At 37.0% G+C, this 22,555-nt stretch overlaps 1 protein-coding gene across 4 annotated transcripts in view; it reads right to left on the bottom strand.

Annotated features, from left to right (window-relative positions):
• Positions 1-22,555, bottom strand: part of FAF1 (Fas associated factor 1) — a 520,728-nt gene that overhangs the window by 345,451 nt on the left and 152,722 nt on the right. For all 4 annotated transcript variants that reach the window (XM_001137725.6, XM_054666796.2, XM_063780489.1 and 1 more), the window contains exons 3-4: positions 17,412-17,458; positions 3,784-3,989 (exon numbers count right to left, since the gene is read on the bottom strand). In XM_001137725.6, the coding sequence (XP_001137725.1) occupies positions 3,784-3,989; positions 17,412-17,458 (253 nt within the window). The remainder of the gene's footprint in view (positions 1-3,783; positions 3,990-17,411; positions 17,459-22,555) is intronic.

Raw genomic sequence — 22,555 nt, 5'->3', positions numbered from 1 at the left:
AGACATCCAAATTGGAAAGGAAGAAATACAACTATCTTTGTTTACAGACAACATGATATTATATGTAGAAAACACTAAGGATTCTACCAAAGAAAAAAAAAACTTAGAACTAATAAATAATACAAAATTCATCAATCTTTTATAAGATGCAAAATCAACACATAAAAATCAGCTGCATTTCTATATACTAACACTGAACAATCTGAAAAGAAAATTAAGAAAACAGTCCCATTTACAATAGCTTCAAAAAGAATAAAATGCTTATGAATAAACTTATCCAGAGACAAAAGACTTGTCCACTAAAAACTACAAAACATTGCTGAAAGAAATTAAAGACGACACTGGAAAAGCTTCCCATGCTCATGGACTGAAAAATTTAACATTGTTAAAATGTCCATACTATCCAAAGTGATCTGCAGATTCAATGCAATCTCTATCAAAAGGCCAATGGTATTTTTTGCAGAAATAAGGAAATAATCCTAAATATCATAAGTAACCACAAGGAACTCCAAACACAATTGTGAGAAAGAAGAACAAAGCTGGAGGCCTCCTACTTCCTAACTCCAAAACATATTACAAAGCTAGAGTAATCAGATCAGTTTGTTAGTGGCATAAAGACAGACACACCAACTAATGGAACAAAACTGAAATCCCAAAAATAAACCCACACGTATACAGTCAAATGATCTTTGACTAGAGTGCCAAGACCCCACAATGTGGAAAGGATAGTTTCTTCAAAAAATGGTACTGGGAAAACTGGATATCCACATGCAAAAGAACTTGGAACCTCATAACCTCATAACATACACAAACATCATCTCATGGTATTGTGTGAATTAAAGACATAAACATAAGACTTGAAACTATACGAGCAAAGACCTTGCTACTGTCCTCCAGCCTGGGTGACAGAGCAAGACCCTATCTCAAAAAAAAAAAAAAAAAGACTTGAAACTATAAAACTTGTAGAAGAAAGCAGAGAGGAAATGCTTTATAACACTGATCTTGGCAATGGTTTTTTGGAAATGACTCCAAAAGCAGAGGCAATGAAAGAAAAAATAGACAAGTGGGACTTTATCAAATTAAAAAGCTTCTGCACAGAAAAGTAAACAACAGAGTAAAAAGGCAACCTACAGAATGAGAGGAAACATGTGTGAACCATATATCTAATAAGGAGTTAAAATACAAAATACAGAAAAACTTCTATAACTCAACAATAAAATATCAAATAACCCATTTAAAAAAATGGACAAAGGACTTGAATAGACATTTCTCCAAAAAAGACATACAAATGGCCAACAGGTATATGAAAAGATACTCAACATCACTAATCAGACAAATATAAATCAAACCCACAATGAGCTACCACTTCACATCTTTTAGGATGGCTACTATACAAAAAAAAAGGAAAGAAAAAAAAGGGAAAGAAAAGAGAAAAGAAAAACAGAAAATAATAAGTGTTAACAAAGTTGGGGTTGGAATGTAAAATGGTGTAGCTGCTATAGGAAACAGTATGGAAGTTCCTCAAAAAATTATAAATTAAACTACCATCTAATCCAGCAATCCCACTTTTGAACATACTGCCAACAGAATTGAAAACAGGATTTCTATGAAATATCCACACTCCCATGGCTGGGCACAGTGACTCATGCCTATAATCCCAACACTTTGGGAGTCTGAGGCAGGAGGATCACTTGAGCCCAACAGTTCAAGACCAGCCTGGGCAAGAAAGTGAGACTCCTTCTCTACAAAGAAAAAAAAAAAATTAGCCAGTCATGGTGGCACACGCCTATAGTCCTGCTACTCAGAAGGCCAAGGCAGGGGGACTGCTTGAGCCCAGAGTTTGAGGCTACAGTGAGCCGCGATCACGCCACTGCACTCCAGCCTGGGTGACAGTGTGAGACCCTGTCTCAAAAAAAAAAAAAAAAAAAAATCATATTCTCATGTTCATTGCAGCGTTATTCACAATAGCCAAAAGGTATAAACAACCTAAATGTCCATTTATGATGTTAATGACTAAAAAAAATGTGATATATACACACAATGGAATATTATTCAGTTTTTAAAAAGAAGAAAATCCTGCTATATGCTACAACATATATAAGCATTGAGGACATTATGCTAAGTGAAATAAGCCATCACAGCGGGCAAATACTGCATTATTCCACTTCTATGAGGTATTTATAGTCAAACTTACAGAAACAGAAGATAGAATGGCAGTTGCCAGGAGTTTGAGGGAGGGGAAAATGGAAAGTTGCTATCCAATGGGTACAGAGTTTCAGTTATGTAAGATGAAAAAGTGCATAAACAATCTTGTGCTGTACACTTAGAAATATATTGACAGGCTAAATCTCGTATTATGTGTTTTTTACCAAAATTTTTTTAAATAAAAAACAATCTACAGGAGAATATTTGGGGGCATGCAAATGGGTACAGGGTGAAGGGGTTTATCTAGAAGAATAATCTACATAGAAGAAGAAACAAGTACAAAGGCCCAGACCTATTTGGTAAACTGAAATAAGTCCATTATGGCATAGGCATAGTGAACTAGGAGAGTGGTGATAGATGAAACTAGAAATGCAGGTAGGGGCTTGATCAAACAGGGACTTATAGGCCATGTTAAAGATTTGAATTATATCCTAAAATCAGTGGAAAGCTTTTGAATGGCTTTAAGAAAAGGAATAACATAATCTGAGTAGTGTTTGGGAATGAACTGTTAAGAGTTTAACAGCCTTGCTTTCCAAGACTCGATTAATGAAATAAAATTCTAGAAGGATCTCCCCTAAAAGGAAAAAAGGGAAATTTTCAGAAACATCTAGAATTCAGATTTAAGGTAAACCACATTAAGAGAAAATTAATATGTGGTTCTACAATGAAAATGGATCAGATAATCTGAATCAAATATAAGTTCAACATAGTTAAACTATAGTAACTTGGTAAAGTCTGTCCAGAAATGGCAGGCATATACTTTCACCTCCTTTTGAAAAACAGCATTTTTTCAACTGGCAGAGAGAAAAGTGATGGAAACATGTCTCATGTCTGATTTCTCATTAAACATAGTATGATGGTTTGAATGTATCCCCACCCAAATTCAGGTATTGTCTATGTGGTAGTATTAAGACGCAGGTCCTTTAAAAGGTGATTAGGCAATGAGAGCTTTGTTAATGGGATTAGGTGCCCTTATAAAAAGAGTTTGATGAAGGGAGTCTGTCCCTTTTGCCCTTCTGGTTTCTGTCATGTGAGGACACAATGTTCCCCACTTAGGCGGATACAGCATCAACGTGCCATATTGTAAACAGTGAGCAGCCCTCACCAGACACCAAACCTTCTAAGCCTTGATCTTAGACTTCTTAGCCTCCAGAAATGTGAGAAAATAAATTTCTGTTCCTTATAAATTACCCAGTCTCAGGTATTGTTATAGCAGCACAAAAAGGATCAAGATATATCCTATGAAAAATGAGTAAGTCTCAGTTGTAAAGTGTGATATGCAATGTACTTGATTAGGGTATTTTTTTAAAGCTCTTAGATGTTTGATTTGCATCAGCCCTAAAACAGCATTGTATACCATTCTACTTGCATGGAACAAAAAAAATTATTCTCAAACTTACCTCAATCTCAACACAGCATTTAAAAATAAAGCATAATAATCAGTATTGGAAAGCTACCAGTTTCAACTTGCTTTTTTTCCCTTCTTGCACTGGTAGTCAACTAGAAATAAAAAAAATATAACCTGAATGTTTACCTAATTATTTATTTGTGAAGGCTTTATGGCAGGAAAAACCTTACCAACAGTACAGCTGTCTTCAAGTACCACATCAACATTTCTGTCTCTGTATTCAACCCTGAAGTCCAGCATCCGAGGTTGCCTTTCTACAATCTGCCTGGATGGCATTACAGGTCGAAACGCTGAAGAAGAAGAGGAAGTAGGAGCTGAAGCTGGATGACTTGCTGGATTAAATGCAGGTCCTGGTATGGTCTCACCTCCATATTCACTAAAATGTTGACATAAAAGAAGGATTATTGTCAACTAAATCATTACAGAATACTACTAGGGACCCTCTCCATACTTGGCTTGTGTTGTTCTTCCTATCAAGTAAGTTTACCTACATGTGTGTCAAGGCCAAACTTGAGTTCTACTTCCTACATAAAATCTTTCCCATTGACTGAAGGCCACATTACTCTCCTTCCCATCCTTGCCTTTCTATGTTTATTAGCAGTATCATATCATTTAGCGTTTAATCAGATTTTTACCTTGTGTTGTTATAATATTGGTAAAACATCATTTTTAACTCGGTAAATTAAGAACAGTGTCTTCTTCACTCACTCTCATTTACTCACTGGATCATTATTTGACTCATTAACTCTGCTTTCCACGGATTATTTTGAAACTTTACAGTCCTTAAACCTCAATTCTCCCCAATTCTCCCTATCTCGCATCTCAGTGTTAAAAGGTATCTTTTTCCATTTTGCCAAGAAAACAAAAGCCATCAAGAGAAATTTCCCTTATCTTCTTAACATCAAATCCACAAACAAGCCCACATACGCACTCTCTCTTTCTCAGTTCCTATAAAATAGAGGGGATATCATTTTTTTAATCTGTTCAAAATCTAAAACAATTTTTTTTGTTTGTTTGTTTGAGATGGGGTCTCTCTCTGTTATCCAGGCTGGACAGCAGTGGCACAATCTTGGCTCATTGCAGCCTCAAACTCCTGGACTCCAGCAATCAATCCACCCCAGCCTCCGAAGTAGCTGGGACTACACATGCATGCCACCAAGCCCCAGCTCATTTTTGTATTTTTTTGTAGAAACGGAGTCTTGTTTATGTTGCCCGGGCTAGTCTTCAACTCGTGGCCTCAAGTGATCCTCTCACTTCTGACTCCCAAAGTGCTGGGATTACAGGCATGAGCCACTGTACCCAGGCTAAAATAATCTCCTCATTAGCTCTACACTAGGTATTATCCCTTTTATATCCAGTATCTTTGACATCTCTTTCTCTTCTGGATTCTTTTGAGTAACACTTAAAAATGTTCAAATCTCTCCCTTCTTAAAAAGTAAAAATGAAATCCTGGCTCTACCCACTTAATAGCTGTCCCGTTTGTAAAATGGGAACAATAATTATATTTGCACAACATCTGGTACTTAGTAAGATCCCGGACCCCCAACTCAGTAGGTCCACAGCTTAGTTCATTAGTATTTCCTCAAGTCTGACCCTCCTCCGTTACTCCTAGTATCAACTCAATCCAGAAACCTGTGGTGTTATCCTTGATCCCTTCTTCTCTTTCATCCCACATACCTAATCAGTCCTTTAAATTATATCTCCTAAGTATGTTTTGTATAAATCATCCACCTTTACCCTCTGATGCTGCCACTCTAGTCCAAGCCACAATTACCTCCTGTATGAACTAATGCAATTGCCTCCTAACTAATCCCTTTATATGTACTCCTGCAACACTGAATTCCATTCCATCATGCCCCTAGAGTGAAATTAAAGACACAAATGTCTTCATATCATTCTCTTTCTCAACCCTTCAATTATTCTCCTTCACTCTTCAGATACATACTTAAAGTGACATATGAGGCCCTGTATGATCTGAATCCTACCTAGCTTTCCATCTTCTTGTGCTACACTATCTCCAGCCCTCTATGCTAACAGGCGCACGGTCTTTCATTTCTTCTCTCACCTTAATCATTCCCATTTCACAAAGGAACACAGGCTATTCCCTCTAAGAATATCCTTTCCTCCATTACCCATCCACTTCTATCTTTCTTCTAACAAATTATACTCAATCTTTCATATCTCAGATTGAATGTTTTTCAACTCAGGGCACTAGGTCTAATTCCACACTACTAACTATAAAGTTAGTAGTATGATTAATGATTTGACATCTATGTCTCCACTGGAATATAAGTACCACAAGAATAAAGCTCTTATTTGTATGTTTTGTTTTTTGTTTGTTTTTTTGAGACACTGTTGCCTGGGCTGGAGTGCAGTGGGATGATCTTGGCTCACTGCAGCCTCCACCTCCTGGGTTCAAGTGATTCTCCTGCCTCAGTCTCCTGAGTAGCTGGGACTACAGGTGTGCACCACCACGCCTGGCTAATTTTTGTATTTTTAGTAGACACGGGCTTTCACTATATTGGCCAGGCTGGACTCGAACTCCTGACCTCATGATCCGCCTGCCTCGGCCTCCCAAAGTGCAGGGATTACAGGCGTGAGCCACCGCACCCGGCTTTATTTGTGTTTTTAATGGCTGTATCCTCTGCCCTGAGCTTAAGATTTTATACATAGGAGGCACTCAAATATTTGCCAAACTAACGAGTAGAGGAATAATTATTTTAAAATTTGACTTTTCTCTGACTTAATTTATCTTATGTATTGCCACTTCTTTTTTTTTTAACTCTCTGAGAGAAGGTGGTGGGGAGAGAGAGAACCATAGGAGTGTTTCAGTTGTAACATCAGTATTGTATGTATCTTCCACGACCACTAGAACTCAAGACCAGCTCTAAAACATCTTTCTTCTCAACCTGAATTTAAGAACAATGTTCAATTGTTCATACAATTAAGCAGAAAACTATTTATATTTATATTTATTTTATATTTAATTTCCTTCATACTATTGCCTTGAACAGTGTTCATCAAACTATAGATTACATAGTCGACTTGGTGAGTTGTGATCAGTCTTTTAAAGATTAGAATAGAAATTATCAGTATGTGTCACTTAACAGGACCAACTATTGTTCCATAAAACTTTTTATTCTGTTACATAGATGTATATGTGTGTTTGGGACTCCAAGTATTTCTCATTGTAAATCATACTCCAAAAAGTTCAAAAACAGTTTTTCAATCAACAGAGCTCAGATACTCCAGTAATCACTGATCCAAGACAAAAATCTACCCTTTCTCCTAGTTGTTAAATTCAAAGAAAGTAATCTTGTACAAAAAAACATGGGAACCAAGAAAATGTCCAAAGGCAGGAAAGAATGCCACAGCTGAAATCCAAAGTGAGCTCTTAAATATCTATGAACAGAATCTGTGCGATGACATTTCACATCTAAAGCTTGTCATAACTTCTCAGAACTGAAGAAAAACCTAAGAAAAAGCTAGTCACTGACTTACTGTTTTTTGACTTCAAATCCACCTTTCTATATAGTCTACTCTGTGATGCTGGGGCCAGTATTCTGCAAAACTGTATTTTCTTCTGCTAGATGGTTTCCTGTTAGATTCTACCAAGAGGAGACACTATCTAGAGATTAGTAGTTAAAGAGGGGAGGAGATTAGTAGAGATTAGTAAAGAGGGGAGGAGAGACTTCTTTTTTCCTGCTTGCATTCATTTCCATCAGTATCACCCTGTAGGTCTTCTGCTCTTTTCAGCATTCTTATAACCAGCTTCTTGATATTCCCTTAGACATGAGCAGCAGCTGGACAGTGTACATTCACAGAGGTCTGATCCCCAGCTTCATGAGTCTCCTCTGCGCTTCATGATTCTGTTAACCCCTCTGTTCCCTAAACCTAACAGTGGTAGCTTCCTCTGGCATTTATCATATCCATGTTACCACTTTTTGCTCTTTCAATCTTCTATACCTATGTAACCAATCCTACCTTAAATTTCCTCTGCTGAAATATCTAGCATGTTTCATTTTCCTGATTGGATCCTGATACAGTGAAGAGTTCCCAGGAAACATACTTTCAAGGACAAGATTCAAGAATTGGCTTGATTATGTGCCCTTGACCTTCAATTCACTGCTAGCTCCTTGTCAATAATAAATGGGATACTAGTGATCCATTCCATGCATTGGCATAATGATTATTGCATTATCACCCATAGCTAATTACGATGATATGCCTATTGAAACAAGTGTCTAAGACAACCATATGACTGTCTGACTTGACTATTTTGATGGTAATAATGACACCAAGGACTCGAGGATGGCTGCTTCTGACTCGGAGACTTAAAAAAGAAAATGATACAGAGTTTGTAAGTTTTTAACTTTCAGCTCAGGTCATGACAAGATAGCTACAACATTTTTAAAATAGCCTTTTTAAAAGTTTCTTACTTGTTGTAACCATAGGTACAACTCTGCCAAGAATTGGGTCCAAAATTTAATTTTGCAGATTGTAGAATTATGGTGAAAGTTGAATAAACATACTTTCTAAGTTTCCTTTGTTTTGGAAGGAGTGAGGCCCTAAGATATGGAATGAGGATACCTGGGTGAACAGCTCCTTCTCCCATGACTGAGAAGGCTAGCCTCCACTTCTGTGAAAGCTCTTAGCTTAAACTCTTAATAGTTTACTATTGGCTAAATGAAAACTCTCAAAAGAGTCCACATTTCATGAGGATGAGATGCCTGAACCTTCCTAGCATAATGCAGAAGAAATATAGATGCTTAAAGAAACAGGAATGCTGAAGTAGATTTACCATGTATAACCTGAATATATACATACCATCCTATACATCATCCATGAGGTCCTGGAGGATACTGCATTAAAGCATTTTAAAATACATTAGTAAGGGAATCTGTATTTGAAAAACTCTGTGGTGACTGTTTTCTGTGAGTTGGGAATGACATGGGGAGATGACACGATTGAGAAAGACTCCTGAACAAGCTAATCAGATTCCAGAATGGCAGAGGTCAAATGGCAAAATTTGACAGAGAAAAGGTAAGAACAATCATGTTAATGCACAGCATGGACAGAAAGTGGCAATCAGAAGGTTGTGACGTACAAGACCTGCAGAGACCTTTAGAAGTACTTAACTGAGCATGGGTTTTTTTTGTTTGTTTTTGTTTGTTTTCTTTTTTTTTATGGCGGAGTCTCGAACTGAGCATGGTATTTTTAAGGAACAAAATTAAAGGTCAGTCTACTAAAATACTACTTGATCTATAAACAGTAGAAACCCCAGACTTGGTAGCCTAAATCCTGACTTCAGTGACCACTATGGAGAACCACAGTCACTTCCGGTTTCCAAACACAAGTTGGTTCACAGACATAAAGCCCCTGGATTAAATGAGGCATGGTCCTCTAAAACACAACAGTGCCACAAGTACTTATTGTAAATTTTCCTCTAAGATTTCCATTAAGACACTTCAGCTGTTTACTAGAGTATCTGTGTGCCAATAAAAAGAAAATATCCAGATTTTTAGGAGATTACTAGATGCTAACTCTAAAATGATGCTAATTACTGGGGAATTTACAAAAGTGAAAAATTAGAATTGGAAGTGAAGTTTTGGCCCAAATCAACTCACAGTAAATTTGATCAGTCAGTCAGTCTATCCTGCAGTTATTTCCCTAGGTCCTGGAGGTATAATAGAAAAAAACACACTCAGTAACTGGTAGATATTCCATATTGCTTTCCTGATCCATGGAGTTAGGACTGTAACGTAAGAAGGGACCACTGGAAACAAATGATCTTGCATACGTGTTTTATTTTCTATACTAATTTGTAAGCACTGGGACGTGCATTTTGCTTTCACACAGCAGGGTAGACTAATACCTTCATTGTCTTCCTAAAGATTACATCAACTCTCCCGCTCTTCATCATAATACTACACTGATGACAACATAGATTGGTCCTGAACTGCATAAGCAGCAAGTATAGGTTAAGTCTCCCTAATCCATAAGTCTGAAATCTGAAATGTTCCAAGATCTGAAACTTTTTGAGCACTGACATTAACACTCAAAGGAAATGTTTACTGGAACATTTTGGATATCAGATTTTTGGATTAGGAATGCTCAACCAACCAGTACGTATAATGCAAATATTCTCAAATCTGAAAAAAACTGAAATGTGAAATACTTCTGGTCCTATGCACTTCAAATAAGGAAAACTAAACCTATACTTTGATACTTTGGTACGACGCATGCATGTTAGGGATTAGCAGACACACACCACAAAAATACAAGGGCTGCCACCTTGGTAAAGTTTCTAGAATGCAGTGGTTGAAAGCACATGAGGGTGAAAGCTGTATTTGTATTTCCCAACAATAAATAAGAAATAACTAAGTTAACTGAGGAAAAAAAAATTTGGACTGGGAAGAGAAAAAATGATTATGTAAAATATGCTGGCACCAGCCAAAATTACACTGCTGTAGTACTACAACCACAATCAATGATAACCCTGAAAGACAGCAGTGAAAGAAAAGCCCCCCACTGGGGAGAACTTAATGTTGTACTACGTTCACCACTTCATCTGGAAGGAGAGATAGCCTGAGGTATAAATCTACATTGAATCATAGGCAATAGATGGTGGGTTGGCCAGCTGTTCAGGTCCTGAAAAGAATAAAATTGGAAAACTGGGTGACAAGAAAGTCTAGAGAAGAGATATGAAAACAGATCCTTTAGAATGCACACAGAATATAAACATATTTGGTTTTGTTTGTTTGTTTGGAGACAGAGTTTCACTCTTGTTGCCCAGGCTGGAGTGAAATGGCGCAATCTTGCCTCACTGCAACCTCTGCCTCCCGGGTTCAAGCGATTCTCCTGCCTCAGCCACCCAAGTAGCTGGGATTACAGGTGCCCACCACCTCACCCAGCTAATTTTTTTTTTTTTTTTTTTTTTTTTGTATTTTGAGTAGAGACAGGGTTTCACTATGTTGGCCAGGCTGGTCTTGAACTCCTGACCTCAGGCGATCCACCCGCCTTGGCCTCCCAAAGTGCTGGGATTACAGGCGTGAGCCACCGTACCTGGCTAAATATATTTGTTTCTTAAGTGAATATTCTCTAAAGGCTAAGCAATTAAAAAAAAGGATCTTAATAACATAGATAAGAAGACATTGTTCAGTCAGCTTTTTTTCCCTTGCTACTGAGGCTGCTTGATGCATTAATGTACAATGTGGCCATGTCAACAGAGATGGAGGTTAGGCATGGACACCACAACATGGACTGCCCCTCACCAAGGCTGCATCTAGCTAGAGAAACTATGGAGTGCCTAAACTGCAAATGACACAGACTAATATTGAGTCCCCAATAAGGTGCCATTTCCCAGGGACCTAGTAATAAAATATTTCCATCATGGAGGGGGCAGTGATCTATCTTCTCTGAAAAAGACACTTTTCTAAATAGGAACTTGACTTGCCTGACAGCAATGCATCTGTCAGGACCACCATTCATGGACTTTGCGAATACCATATTGATGGCTTCCCACACAACATTGGTTCTAACTAAGGAACTTGTTTCACAGCAAAAGAAGTGCAGCACTGGGATCATCGTGTATGCCATTACCTAGGAGCAGCTAGCTTGGCAGAACAACAGAATGACTTACTAAAGATTCAGTTATGACACTGGTTAGGAAATAACCTCAAAGCTTGGGGGTCCTCCTTAAAGTATGTGGTATAAATGCTTTATATCAGTGTCCAAAACACCACACTATTTTTCATACTGCCAGAAAACACATGTATGGGAATTAAGTGTTGACAGTGATTCCTCTTACATGCCTAACAGCTTACTAAACTTTTGCCTCCTACAACTTTGGGTGCTGATGGTTCAGAAATCATGGTTCCCAAAGATGTAACATTTCCACAACACTTCCATTGAATTGGAACTTGAGAATGTTGCTTGGCCATTTTGTACTCCTCATGGCACTGAATTACCACCTAGGGAAGGAGTACCGGATAGAGTGACTGGTCCTGATTACCAAGAAAAAAATTGGGCTGCTGCTACACTATGGACTATGACTGGAGCCCAGGAGATTTTCTGGGGCATGTCTAGTAAGAATGGAAAATTACAACTAATCAAAAAGCAGGTAAACTGAGGATTCTGACTCTTCAAAAATGAAGGTGTAAGATGCTTCACCAGGTAAAAAAACAACAACAACAAAAAAAAAAACAAAAACAAAAACAAAAAAAACCCTGACCATTTGAGGTGCTGGCTGAAAACAGGGAATACAGAATAAATAGTGAAAGAAGAAACTCACAGTATCAACTATGGCCTTATGACCAGTAACAGAAACAAAAACTTTGGCAGCAAACACACAAACACACACACACACACACACACCCCTATCTTCTTGCAGTTTGCACACTGATCCTATCAACATCACCCTAGCAGTGACATATCACCCCAACACTGGCACTCATTTTGTTTTAGCATCAACCACTGATGTTAGCTTCTAGCTTTTTTTTTTACGGCACCTTTTCCATAAGTCTCTCCACATCCTGCCAAAGCTACCATTATCAGCTGAACAGGACTTCCTTCTCATATGTTTGGTGCCAAGTTCCTAGGGCTCTTCCGCTGAGCTACAAATAAAGTTCTGTTAACCTCAACCTCCATCAGCCTCTTTCCTTTGTTCCTCTATCACTTTCCTTTGTGCCCATTGGTGGTCAGCAGGGGGCTTTCCCTGGTAGATGTGTTCTAGCTGCTGCTTCTTGGCCTGGAATGGGAATCATGACCTCTACATCCCTACCCTTCTCACTGAAGCTATGAGTCTGCTCTTGCCCTGGGCTCCTTTCCTCGTCAAGCAGAAGGAACCACCCATACCTGGGCTTGGTGGTCCAGCTGCCTCCTGCAGTCACTCTATCTAGGTCGTCTCAGTATCCCTTTTCTGATCTTTCAACCTTCTCCACATCTGTGTAACTGACTCCCTATATAAAATTCCCTCTGGTAAAATTTCTTGGGTAGACCAGGTGCGGTGGCTCACACCTGTAATCCCAACACTTTGGGAGGCCGAGGCAGGAGGATCACTTGTGCTCAGGAGTTCAAGACTAACCTGAGCAACATGGCTGGGGCGAAACCCCATCTCTACAAAAAATACAAAAATTAGCCGGGCTTGGTGGCACATGCCTGTAGTCCCAGCTACTCAGGAGGCTGATGTGGGAGGATCAATTGAGTCAGGGAGGTAGAGGTTGCAGTGAGCTGAGATCATGCCACTGCACTTCAGCCTGGGTGACAGAGTGAGACCTCATCTCAAAAAAAAAGGCAATCCAAAAAAATGAGAGGAAGAGAGAGATCTTACCAGTCAATGAATGATCCCATCAGTTTTCACTAACATTTAATGAGACCCAAAGAATACAAAAGCATCCAAAATTATTGAATCAAAAAAGAGTAAACGTATTTTTAACATTTCCCAGCTGAGAAAACCACCATCTTATAATCTGACCTTGCTATTCTTTTCTATTTAATCATCTAACCATGTAATCATTATAGATTTACTAATCTATAAATACCTTTTTTAAAAAAAGATATTGATTGAATGCCAGGTGTAGTGGCTCATGCCTGTAATCCTAGCACTTTGTGAGGCCATGGTGGGAGGATGGCTTGAACCCAGTAGTCTAGAACTCCTGGGCAACATCATGAGACCCCATCTCTACAAAGAATACAAAAATTAGCTAGGTGTGGTGGCAAGCGCCTACAGTCCCAGCTACTCAGGGGGCTGAGGTGGGAGGATCACTTCAGTCCAGGAAGTCGAGGCTGCAGGAGGCTGTGATTGTGCCTGGGCTACAGAGCAAGAGCCTGTCTCCAAAAAAACAAACAACAACAAAAAAAGATACTAATGGGAAACTAGGCAAGGTGTCACGTGCCTGTAGACCCAGTTACTCAGGAGGCTGAGTCAGAAAGATTGCTTGAGCTCAGGAGGAGTTCAAGTCCAGCCTAAGCAGCATAGCAAGACCCCTGTACCTTAAAAATAAATAAATATAAAAATGACACCGATTTGGAAGCTCTATGTAGAAATCTATTTTAGTTCTAAAACTTCAACCAAATAAGTGTTTTTATCCTTACTCAACTTTCCTCTACAAACAACTCAGGCTCTTGGAAGGCAATGAACAGAAAGAAAACTAAACAGGAACTCTGCACTTGTTTATTATTTCAATTTTTTAAAGTCCATGCCATGGCAAAATTTTTAGGCACCTCCTTAAAAAAAAAAAAAAAAAAAAAAACTCCGCATTTATTTTAGAGATAAACTTGTGAATCAAATCAGATTTTTTAAATGGAAATTAGACAAAGCAATACATAGAAACTAACTGGCTATAATGGCTATTTTTTAAGTACAAAACCTGGGCATTTACATATTCTGAAAGCCTAATGGTCAAGGTTTGAAAATAAACATCTTCTCTAGGTGTTCTCAATGAATTAAACAATGGACAAATGAACAAATTGTACACCTGTCTGGGTAATAAAACAAATATGAGTTAATAAATACCATCCACTTAGTGAGTGGCTAAAATTATGCTATTAATTTATAAAGTTTACTTTTAGAAAACATAGCATCAGCTCTCCAATTATACAAGTAATTCACTAACATTTCTTCCTAAAAATATCTCCAAAAACAATTTTTAAAGAGGCTCTGGACAATATGTTAAATAAATAATATACTGGATCGTGTAAATACACATACTCAGTGTCTGCTTATGACTGAATGAATAGTTTACATTTATGACTGCATAAGTTACACATAGCATGCTGTGTTAGCAATATACTGTCTCATGAAATAAGCCTTGGAGAAAGAGTCAGAAGACTTGCTTATATTCCTGACTCCATCAACATCAGGCTGTATCATCTGGGCCAAGTCACTTTATGACTTATCCTATCTACCTGTAAAATGAGGAAGAATAATATCTGCCTTTAATAGCTTACGACTAAAATAATAACTATAAAAAACCAAGCTGTGGAAGAAAGACATTATGTACATGTATTGGATTTCACCTTCTTTACCCAAAATAAAAATCTTTTTCTGTTCGTGTTTTTTTTAAGATGGAGTCTCACTCTGTCACCTAGGTTGGAGTGCAGTGGTGCAATCTTGGCTCACTGAAACCTTGGCCTCCCAGGTTCAAGTTGTATTTTTAGTAGAGACAGGGTTTTACCATGTTGGCCAGGCTGGTCTTGAACTCCTGACCGCGAGTGATCTGCCAGCCTCGGCCTCCCAAAGTGCTGGAATTATAGGCGTGAGCTACCACGCCCAGGTCTCAAAGGAAAAATCTTAAAAGTGTGGAAATACCTCACTGACTGATCTTGAAGAAGACAGAGTAATAAAGAGGATAGAGCATGGCTTTTAAAATAAGACAATCTAGACTTCACTACCTGCTTCTATGCTTGTGAACTAGGGCAAGTCTATGTAAACTCTTTAACTTTGAATTTCCTCATAGGTAAAATGTAAACATTTACCTCTTACAGGTTGTAGTGAGTATTAAATGAAGAAAAATATGTCAATTGCCCAGCAGACTGCCTTAAGCATTCAAAAAAAAGTTTCTTTCCCTTGGAGTTTATGGTTACATTAAAAATCATATACCCTCTTGGATTCACACAAAAACCTGATTTCAAGAAAAGCTATAAGGCACACACTGGCTCTTCTTTCTCTTAAAAAAAAAAAACAAAACTTCTTTAGATTGCAGATAATTAGTACAGTTTTTTGTTTTGAATAATCTCCGGTCAAAGGAATTTAGTATCAACACATGTATCGTGAGGTGGGTATTTATTTCCTACCAAAAGTTCATTATCTCATGAGAATATTGCTTTATATAGTAATTTATTTAAACTATAGTATTTGATACCTCCTTTCTTTGTTAAGGGATGGACTAACAATTTAACAGTCAGATGTATACACAGACTGCATATATTCGACTTTATTATAAAAACCAAACATACAAAACAAAGATCCTTTTAACTGCCTGCATATACCATTTCTAGCATCGTGCCTTCTACTTTCAGTGTTAAGCTTATAAGAAAGTACACAAAGAGCCCTCTTTTGTTTTCCTCTGGTCAGTAGACATACAAGAGGAATTTTCAGTTATGTTAAATCCACAATGATTTCAAAGCTAAAGAACAAGGTTAGGAAGGAAATAGTTGAAGAATATTACTAGCTACAACTGATTTTCTCATGTAGACATATGTTTCATTCCTTCAAAAAAAGCAAACAAAACCAACAAAATCCTACTCTGATCACAGTTCAACCCCAAATATTATAGTAACTTTATGAGAAATCAGTTTAATACTGAATTTCTAGTCATAAAATATATTAAATAAAAAGTATAATCTGTGACAGGAAAGATGGAATGTTTCCAGGGGAGAAGAAGTTTCTACAGTTCACCTATGGCAAATGCTATTAATTGGATGATATATCCAATATGTACTCAGAATCCAGTAGCTGAACCCACAGATTTTGCATAGCAAAAATTTTGGCACAAAAAGTGGCAATAACATTTACTCAAAAATAAAACTGGAGTGATATTTAGCAGTGTAAAACTTTCTAAACTGAGAAAAAAATGGCCATAAAGGAAGTTCACCTGGTTTGCTTTCTAGACAAGGGCTTCGATAGAATTGAATGCTCTGGAACAAACAACAACAAACTAAAGATTAAACAAACAGAAGTTGGTAGAAACTCTGGAAATCTGCCACATTTACTCTGGATGAAAATCTTTCTGACAGTTTAGAAGAGAGGAACGGGGGTATAGGTCTGTTTTATCATTGCTTTCATCTAAAAACCATTAACCATTAAAGGTGGTACAGGTATCAAACAAATTTTGCTTCCATCCTAAATATATGGTTTCTTATCAAGAACAGCATGTCTAGCAGTTCATGGTGAACTTCCTGATGTTTCTGCAAGAGTACTTTTCTTGCTCTCCAAAACGACCTCATTCCTAATCTGCTGTTTCTGTTTGCCTCATCCGCACTTAGCAGATCATGCTTCAGTGACTTAGAAATCCCAGCCACCAAAATTCAAGCCAATGTTTGAATTGAGAGGAAAGGTGGGAAAATCAAGTAATTAAACTACACTTGGAAGGGAGAATGGTTTTACCTCCTAAGATTTTATAAAGTGTTCTTTAATTCAGAACCAGAGTCTCCAATTTTAAGGAGACAAAAGTTATTAATTTATTTTTAACTCAAGCAATTACATTGCAACTATTATAATTCTCTTGGCCACATCTTCCAGTTTTACCTTCTGGCCATAACACAAAACCTCTAAAACCATTCCACTTGTTAACACTGGATACTTCAAGTAAAATAGTTCAGTACTCTGAAGAGTTGCATTATTAAGAACTGCCTCAAATTGTTGCAAATTATCATATACTTGATTTAGAACCCAAAAGGGAAGGAGAAAAAGTCTGTAGTAAGCCTGGAGATAAAGCCTGTATAGTTAAGTTTGATAACCATATTCTGGGGTTATTAAACCAATAGCCAGTGCTAATAGTTTAAAAAATTCAGTTCCTTTCATCTTATAAATCAAAGGATAAGCTTGAAAAGCTTTCTTAAAAATTAAAACCACCTTAAAAGATGGTGTTACCAAATATGCAATAATTTTATACAGTTAAAAGTTGGAGACTTTGGAGAATTAATATAACACATAGAAATATCTGAAAGAACAATGTTAATGAACTTATATACCCCAAATCAATGCTCTATTAAAAAATAAAACAAAAAAATTAACAGCTAGCTCTGTTCTTTGTTCTGCTAAGTCATCTTAACTGGTAAGCACTTTATAACATACCTTTGTAGAATGCCATTTTCCTGTGGTATTACACCATTGATAGCTGCCTGCAAACAAGAAACAGAGAAGGCCATTTAAAGAAACAGATAAATGCCCAAGTGTGGTGGAGAACACTTTAAAAGGAAATAAGTATATTTTTAAAAATGTATTTAAACATAATACTAATTTTTTTAGTGATGCAAAATGTTGTCTATTAAATGTTTCTATATTTTTTTCAGTTATAAAATTGTATTTTAGGAAATTTAAAAACATGCATTTGACATGTAATATCCCCAAACCTTGAGTCATAAAGTCTAGTTCCACAGTTCTAATTCAGGCAAAACACTCACAGAACCCAAAGTTTAAGGATGTCAAAACAGGAAAAATCAGTAATTTAATCTTATAAACATTATTTCCTTTGTCAAACTGAGAAGAGCAAGATGTAAAATCACAAATGAATGTATTATTTCATGTTATGATTACTATTCTTTTTTTTTTTTTTGAGATGGAGTTTCACTCTTGTTGCCCAGGCTGGAGTGCAATGGTGCAATCTCAACTCACTGCAACCTCCGCCTCCCAGGTTCAAGCAATTCTCCTGCCTCAGCCTCCTGAATAGCTAGGATTACAGGCATGTGCCACTATGCCCAGCTAACTATGTATTTTTAGTAGAGACAGGGTTTCTCCATGTTGGTCAGGCGGGTCTCGAACTCCCAACCTCAGGTGATCCACCCGCCTCGGCCTCCCAAAGTGCTGGGATTACAGGCATGAGCCACCGTGCCCGGCCATTATATTCCTAATGAAAAGAACATTGAGAAGAAAATAATACAGAGGCAAAAGTCATTCAATAAACCTAACACCATGACTATTAACAGGTAACAAAAGGAGGTAGCATTAGAGGAGAGGTTTCCTTATATAAAACATCCCTAAAATTAATCTCTAAGCTAACAAGTTACCAAGTAGTCAGAACATAGCACAGGTATGACAGGACATGTATGTTTTTGAAGGCTATTAAGCAAGCAGGCTGTCAAATCCTGGAATGTAGACAGCTTACTGCAGGGTAACAGAGAATATTCTCAGGAAAACAAAACAAAAACAAACAAACAACAACATAAGCCCAACTTTTCCAACTCTGTCTTTATACCATAACAACTTCTCCTTCCCTACCCTTCCGTATCCACATCAAAATGAATAACCCACAAAAACAAAAAACACCTACCAATTCAATGTTTTATCAGCTGCCTGGAAATCAACTGCCAAAAGGAGTTTGGGTATTTTGTGAAATATTAACTTAAGTATTTGCCAGAGTTTTGTCAAATTCACACCATCGTACTGTTGAATGGAAATAAATAGAGTGTAGGGTGTTTGCTATGAATTTTGAGAGCTGTAATGTTCCAGTGGAAAAATAAAACAAATCCATAGATTAATATAGACAATAGATAACACAGAACCCTGACGACTCTGGAGGCTTGTAAATCCTTTGAGTAAAGCAAATGCTAAAATCAGTTTTCAAAGACACAAATTCAGTGGAAGTATTTCTGCCCAGTATCAGGTTAACTATCCTCTTTTGGTCAACAGCATTGGTTCCATGTACATGTATCTCCTTTGCTAAGTAACAGTAAATGGTTAAGAGAATGCTCTGTGGTGCTGGAAAAGAAACAAAATACCAGAGCTTAGAAAGATTTGGTTCAAATCTTTCAAAAAACATTTTCACTGAGGAATGCCAAAGTATAATGGGAAGAACACTAAGGACTCAGAAAGTCCAAAGTCTGAAACCAGGCTCTCCCATTTATTAATTTTGTAACCTTAGTATATTCACTGAACTTATCTGAGCCTCAGTTTCCTTATCTGTGTAATACGTAATTGTATAATGAGCTAAACATTACATACTCAGCCACAAAAGTCCTACCTTTTTGTTTCTCAAAGGCCTGTCTGGCATAATGTCTGCACAATAAAGGCACTCAATAATTATTTATTAAAGGAATTAATAATAGAGGAATACAAAGAAAAGTCACCTATTCAAGACTTAAAGCAGGCTCAGAAACACCCTCACCTGAGGCTGAAGAATGAGTGAAAAGTAGCAAGATGGGGAGGGGATTCTATACAGAAGGAACAGTGATACAAATCCACTTTTCAACCCTTTCCTTTCCCAAAACCTTAGATTATTTTAAATAGTTAATTTATCTTGGAGAAGTTAGCAAGTGACCTCAATCTTATGTACAGCAAACTCTGTACATAAATAAATAAAATGTAATCCAGAATAAAGGTACAATAAAAGTATAATTTGGTAAAGGAATAGAGAATAGGGAAACAGATTTTTGACTGTGATGATTAAGGAAAACTTTAGGGAAGAGGGAACATTTGATCTATGCTTCAAACAATGGGAAGATACAGAAGCAAAGGAAAATTCCAGATTCCAACATGTTCAATTTTGAACATGTTAACTTTCAGGTGACAGGAGAATATCAACTGTTCATATAATAAACGTGTATTAATTGCCAACTATGTACCAAGCACTATGCTAGACAATTAAGACATAGTGATGAACATAACACAGCTTGCCTTCTACGTAGGACCAAGTATATTCAACAATTAGTTTTACTATGAAAAATTCAGCTAATACCAAAATGGAGATGTCCAAAAAGTAACTGAAAAATCACAGCTACATTCAAGAAAGCAACATCTGCTTAAAGGCAAATAAACGAAGCCCTAGAAATATTTTAATTCACTCCCTCACTCAGCTATCTTCTTTGTTGAAGAAAAAGGAGACGAAGATAAAATCTGGAGTAATTCATTAAAAACAAAACAAATAAAAATAAAAATGTAAAGGACAGACAGGAGGAAAAAGACTGGGAAAGTGTTATAGAGGAGGCAAAGAAGAAACTATAAGGAGCTATTACACAAAAGCTAGAAAATCTGAAAATACACTAAAATTATGAGGCCTAAGGTTATTAGACATAGTTTAAAACAGTTTAACAATAACTAAATTATAAAAGCTAAAAAGACACATGGGAAACTAAGAATAATTGACTCTCTTAAAACATTTGTGTGAAAAGCATAAAGACAGAAACTGTAAGAAGAACAGCTGCAGTAAGTTTTTGTTTGCTTTTTTTCCCTCCATAAGAATATTGATTTCTTGAGTTTATAGAATCCACAGGAAAGAGAGACAAAAAAAGCCACAAGAAACAGGGATAAAATTGAAAGTTTGGTTAAATACAACACTCTTACCAATTGCCTATTCATTGCCAAGCACTATGCACTACTTTGTGGATGGCCCAGTACCTGATCTAGGGCTCAGGAGAGGGGCTCAGATGGAGGGGATACTTTTAGAAAAGAGATCAATAAGATCTGGACTGTAGACTAAAAATTATACTGAGTTCATTATAAGAACTATATCACTTGCTAAATACTAACTATCTCATTGCTTAATATTATTTTTGCTAGGAAGATATTATATCTCTCACTCTATAATAGGAAAATGATAGACTGATTAAATATTTGGTCAAAATAATAGAGAACAGAATCAGGACAATATCTCCATTTCTGAGACTGACTCAAACAACTATGGTGGATCATTATCATACTGTAATGTATTTTAAGAAGAACATCTTGCCTTGACCTAGTTTATACTCATTTGAAACTCCATTTTGGTATAACTATTACTGCCTTCATGCTAATTATGTTCATATTTTTAATCCAATTAATGTACCTCAATCAAAATCCAGCCCCTAAATTCTGTTTAGCAAAACTGACAACGAAAACAATACCCTCTAAAATGCCATTTTCCATAGTACACTAAAAGGCATGTAAGGTATGCATAAAATACAGTGGAAGCCAATGTCAGAGATGACCAAAGGAGCCTTAACAAAAGGGGAAAATCATGACATTCATGGTGGGCTTTAGACCTTTTGGGGAAAGGAAATGGCAAAAATTTCTATAAATCTCATTGTAACATCACATATGAAAGGAAACCAAGTCACTGGTAAATTGGTAGATTACAAAACAGTGGCATGTAATATAAATCATACCCTACATGGAATGCTAGGATATCCTTTCTCTAATATGTAGAAAATCTTAACTTTAGTCCTTTTTTGTAAACAAAAGACCCTTAAAGAAAATGGCAATGACAAATTTTTAAGAGGAATGAAGATGAGACAGGGATGTAGAGACAGCATCCAAAAGCCTCAAAAATAACTTATGAGTAAAGGAGTTGTGGTAACAATAATGGCAGCTAACACTATACCATTTTTATTAAATGTGAGGCATTTTCAAAGTACATTACATATATCAATCCATTTAACTCTCACATTACCTCAATTTTACAGAGAAGGACACCAAGAAAACAAAGAAGAAAACTGTCACAACAATGGGTAGGCAAATGATGAAAAATAAAGAATTGCTAAATTGTACATTAAAATTCATAGTGTTTGCCCTTTGAAAGATACCATTAAGAAAATAAAAAGACAAGCTGCAGACTAGGAAAAAGTATTTATAATACATGTATCTGAGATAGATTTATATTAAAAATTTATAAAAATTCTGGAGACTTAACAAGACAAGTCAATAAGAAAATGGGGGAAAGTCAATAAGAAAATGGGGGAGACAGACACTTCTCAAAAGAAGGTATGTGAATGATGAAAAGCACATGAAAAGATATTCAAATTAGTCATCAAACAAATACAAGCTAAAACCACAATAAGATACCACCACACACCCAATGGTTAAATTAAATCAGATAATACAAGTATTAGCAATAATATCAAGCAACAGAACATCTCATACACTGTACAAACAACTTTCAAAACTGTGTGATAGTTTGATATACAGGTAAACATGTGACGGAGGCAGCCGACACCAGTGGAAGCACATACCACAGCCCTGCTTCCACCACTACCCCACTCCATTTTATGTATGTGCACCCTGCCACACTACCACAGCTGCTGAAACACAAATGAACACAGAGCCCGCTAACACCACTGAGACAAAGGGCATTGGCTAGCACCACCCATGGAGGTGTCATGGCCAGAGGATTGGGAACATCTCAGAAGCTCCAGTACAGCATGTTCCTAACCTCAAGAGTCCAGACAAGAATGCCGGGGGCCTGGTGTCAGGCCCCTAAAGTGAGAGCATGAAGCCTAGCAGGGATGAGCTTAGCCCTAGCTCCCTAA

The sequence above is a fragment of the Pan troglodytes genome, chromosome 1, assembly GCF_028858775.2.
Source record: "Pan troglodytes isolate AG18354 chromosome 1, NHGRI_mPanTro3-v2.0_pri, whole genome shotgun sequence".
NCBI lineage: Eukaryota > Metazoa > Chordata > Mammalia > Primates > Hominidae > Pan > Pan troglodytes.
Note: the sequence above shows the minus strand (reverse complement) of the source record. Positions and strands in the feature narration are given on the sequence as shown.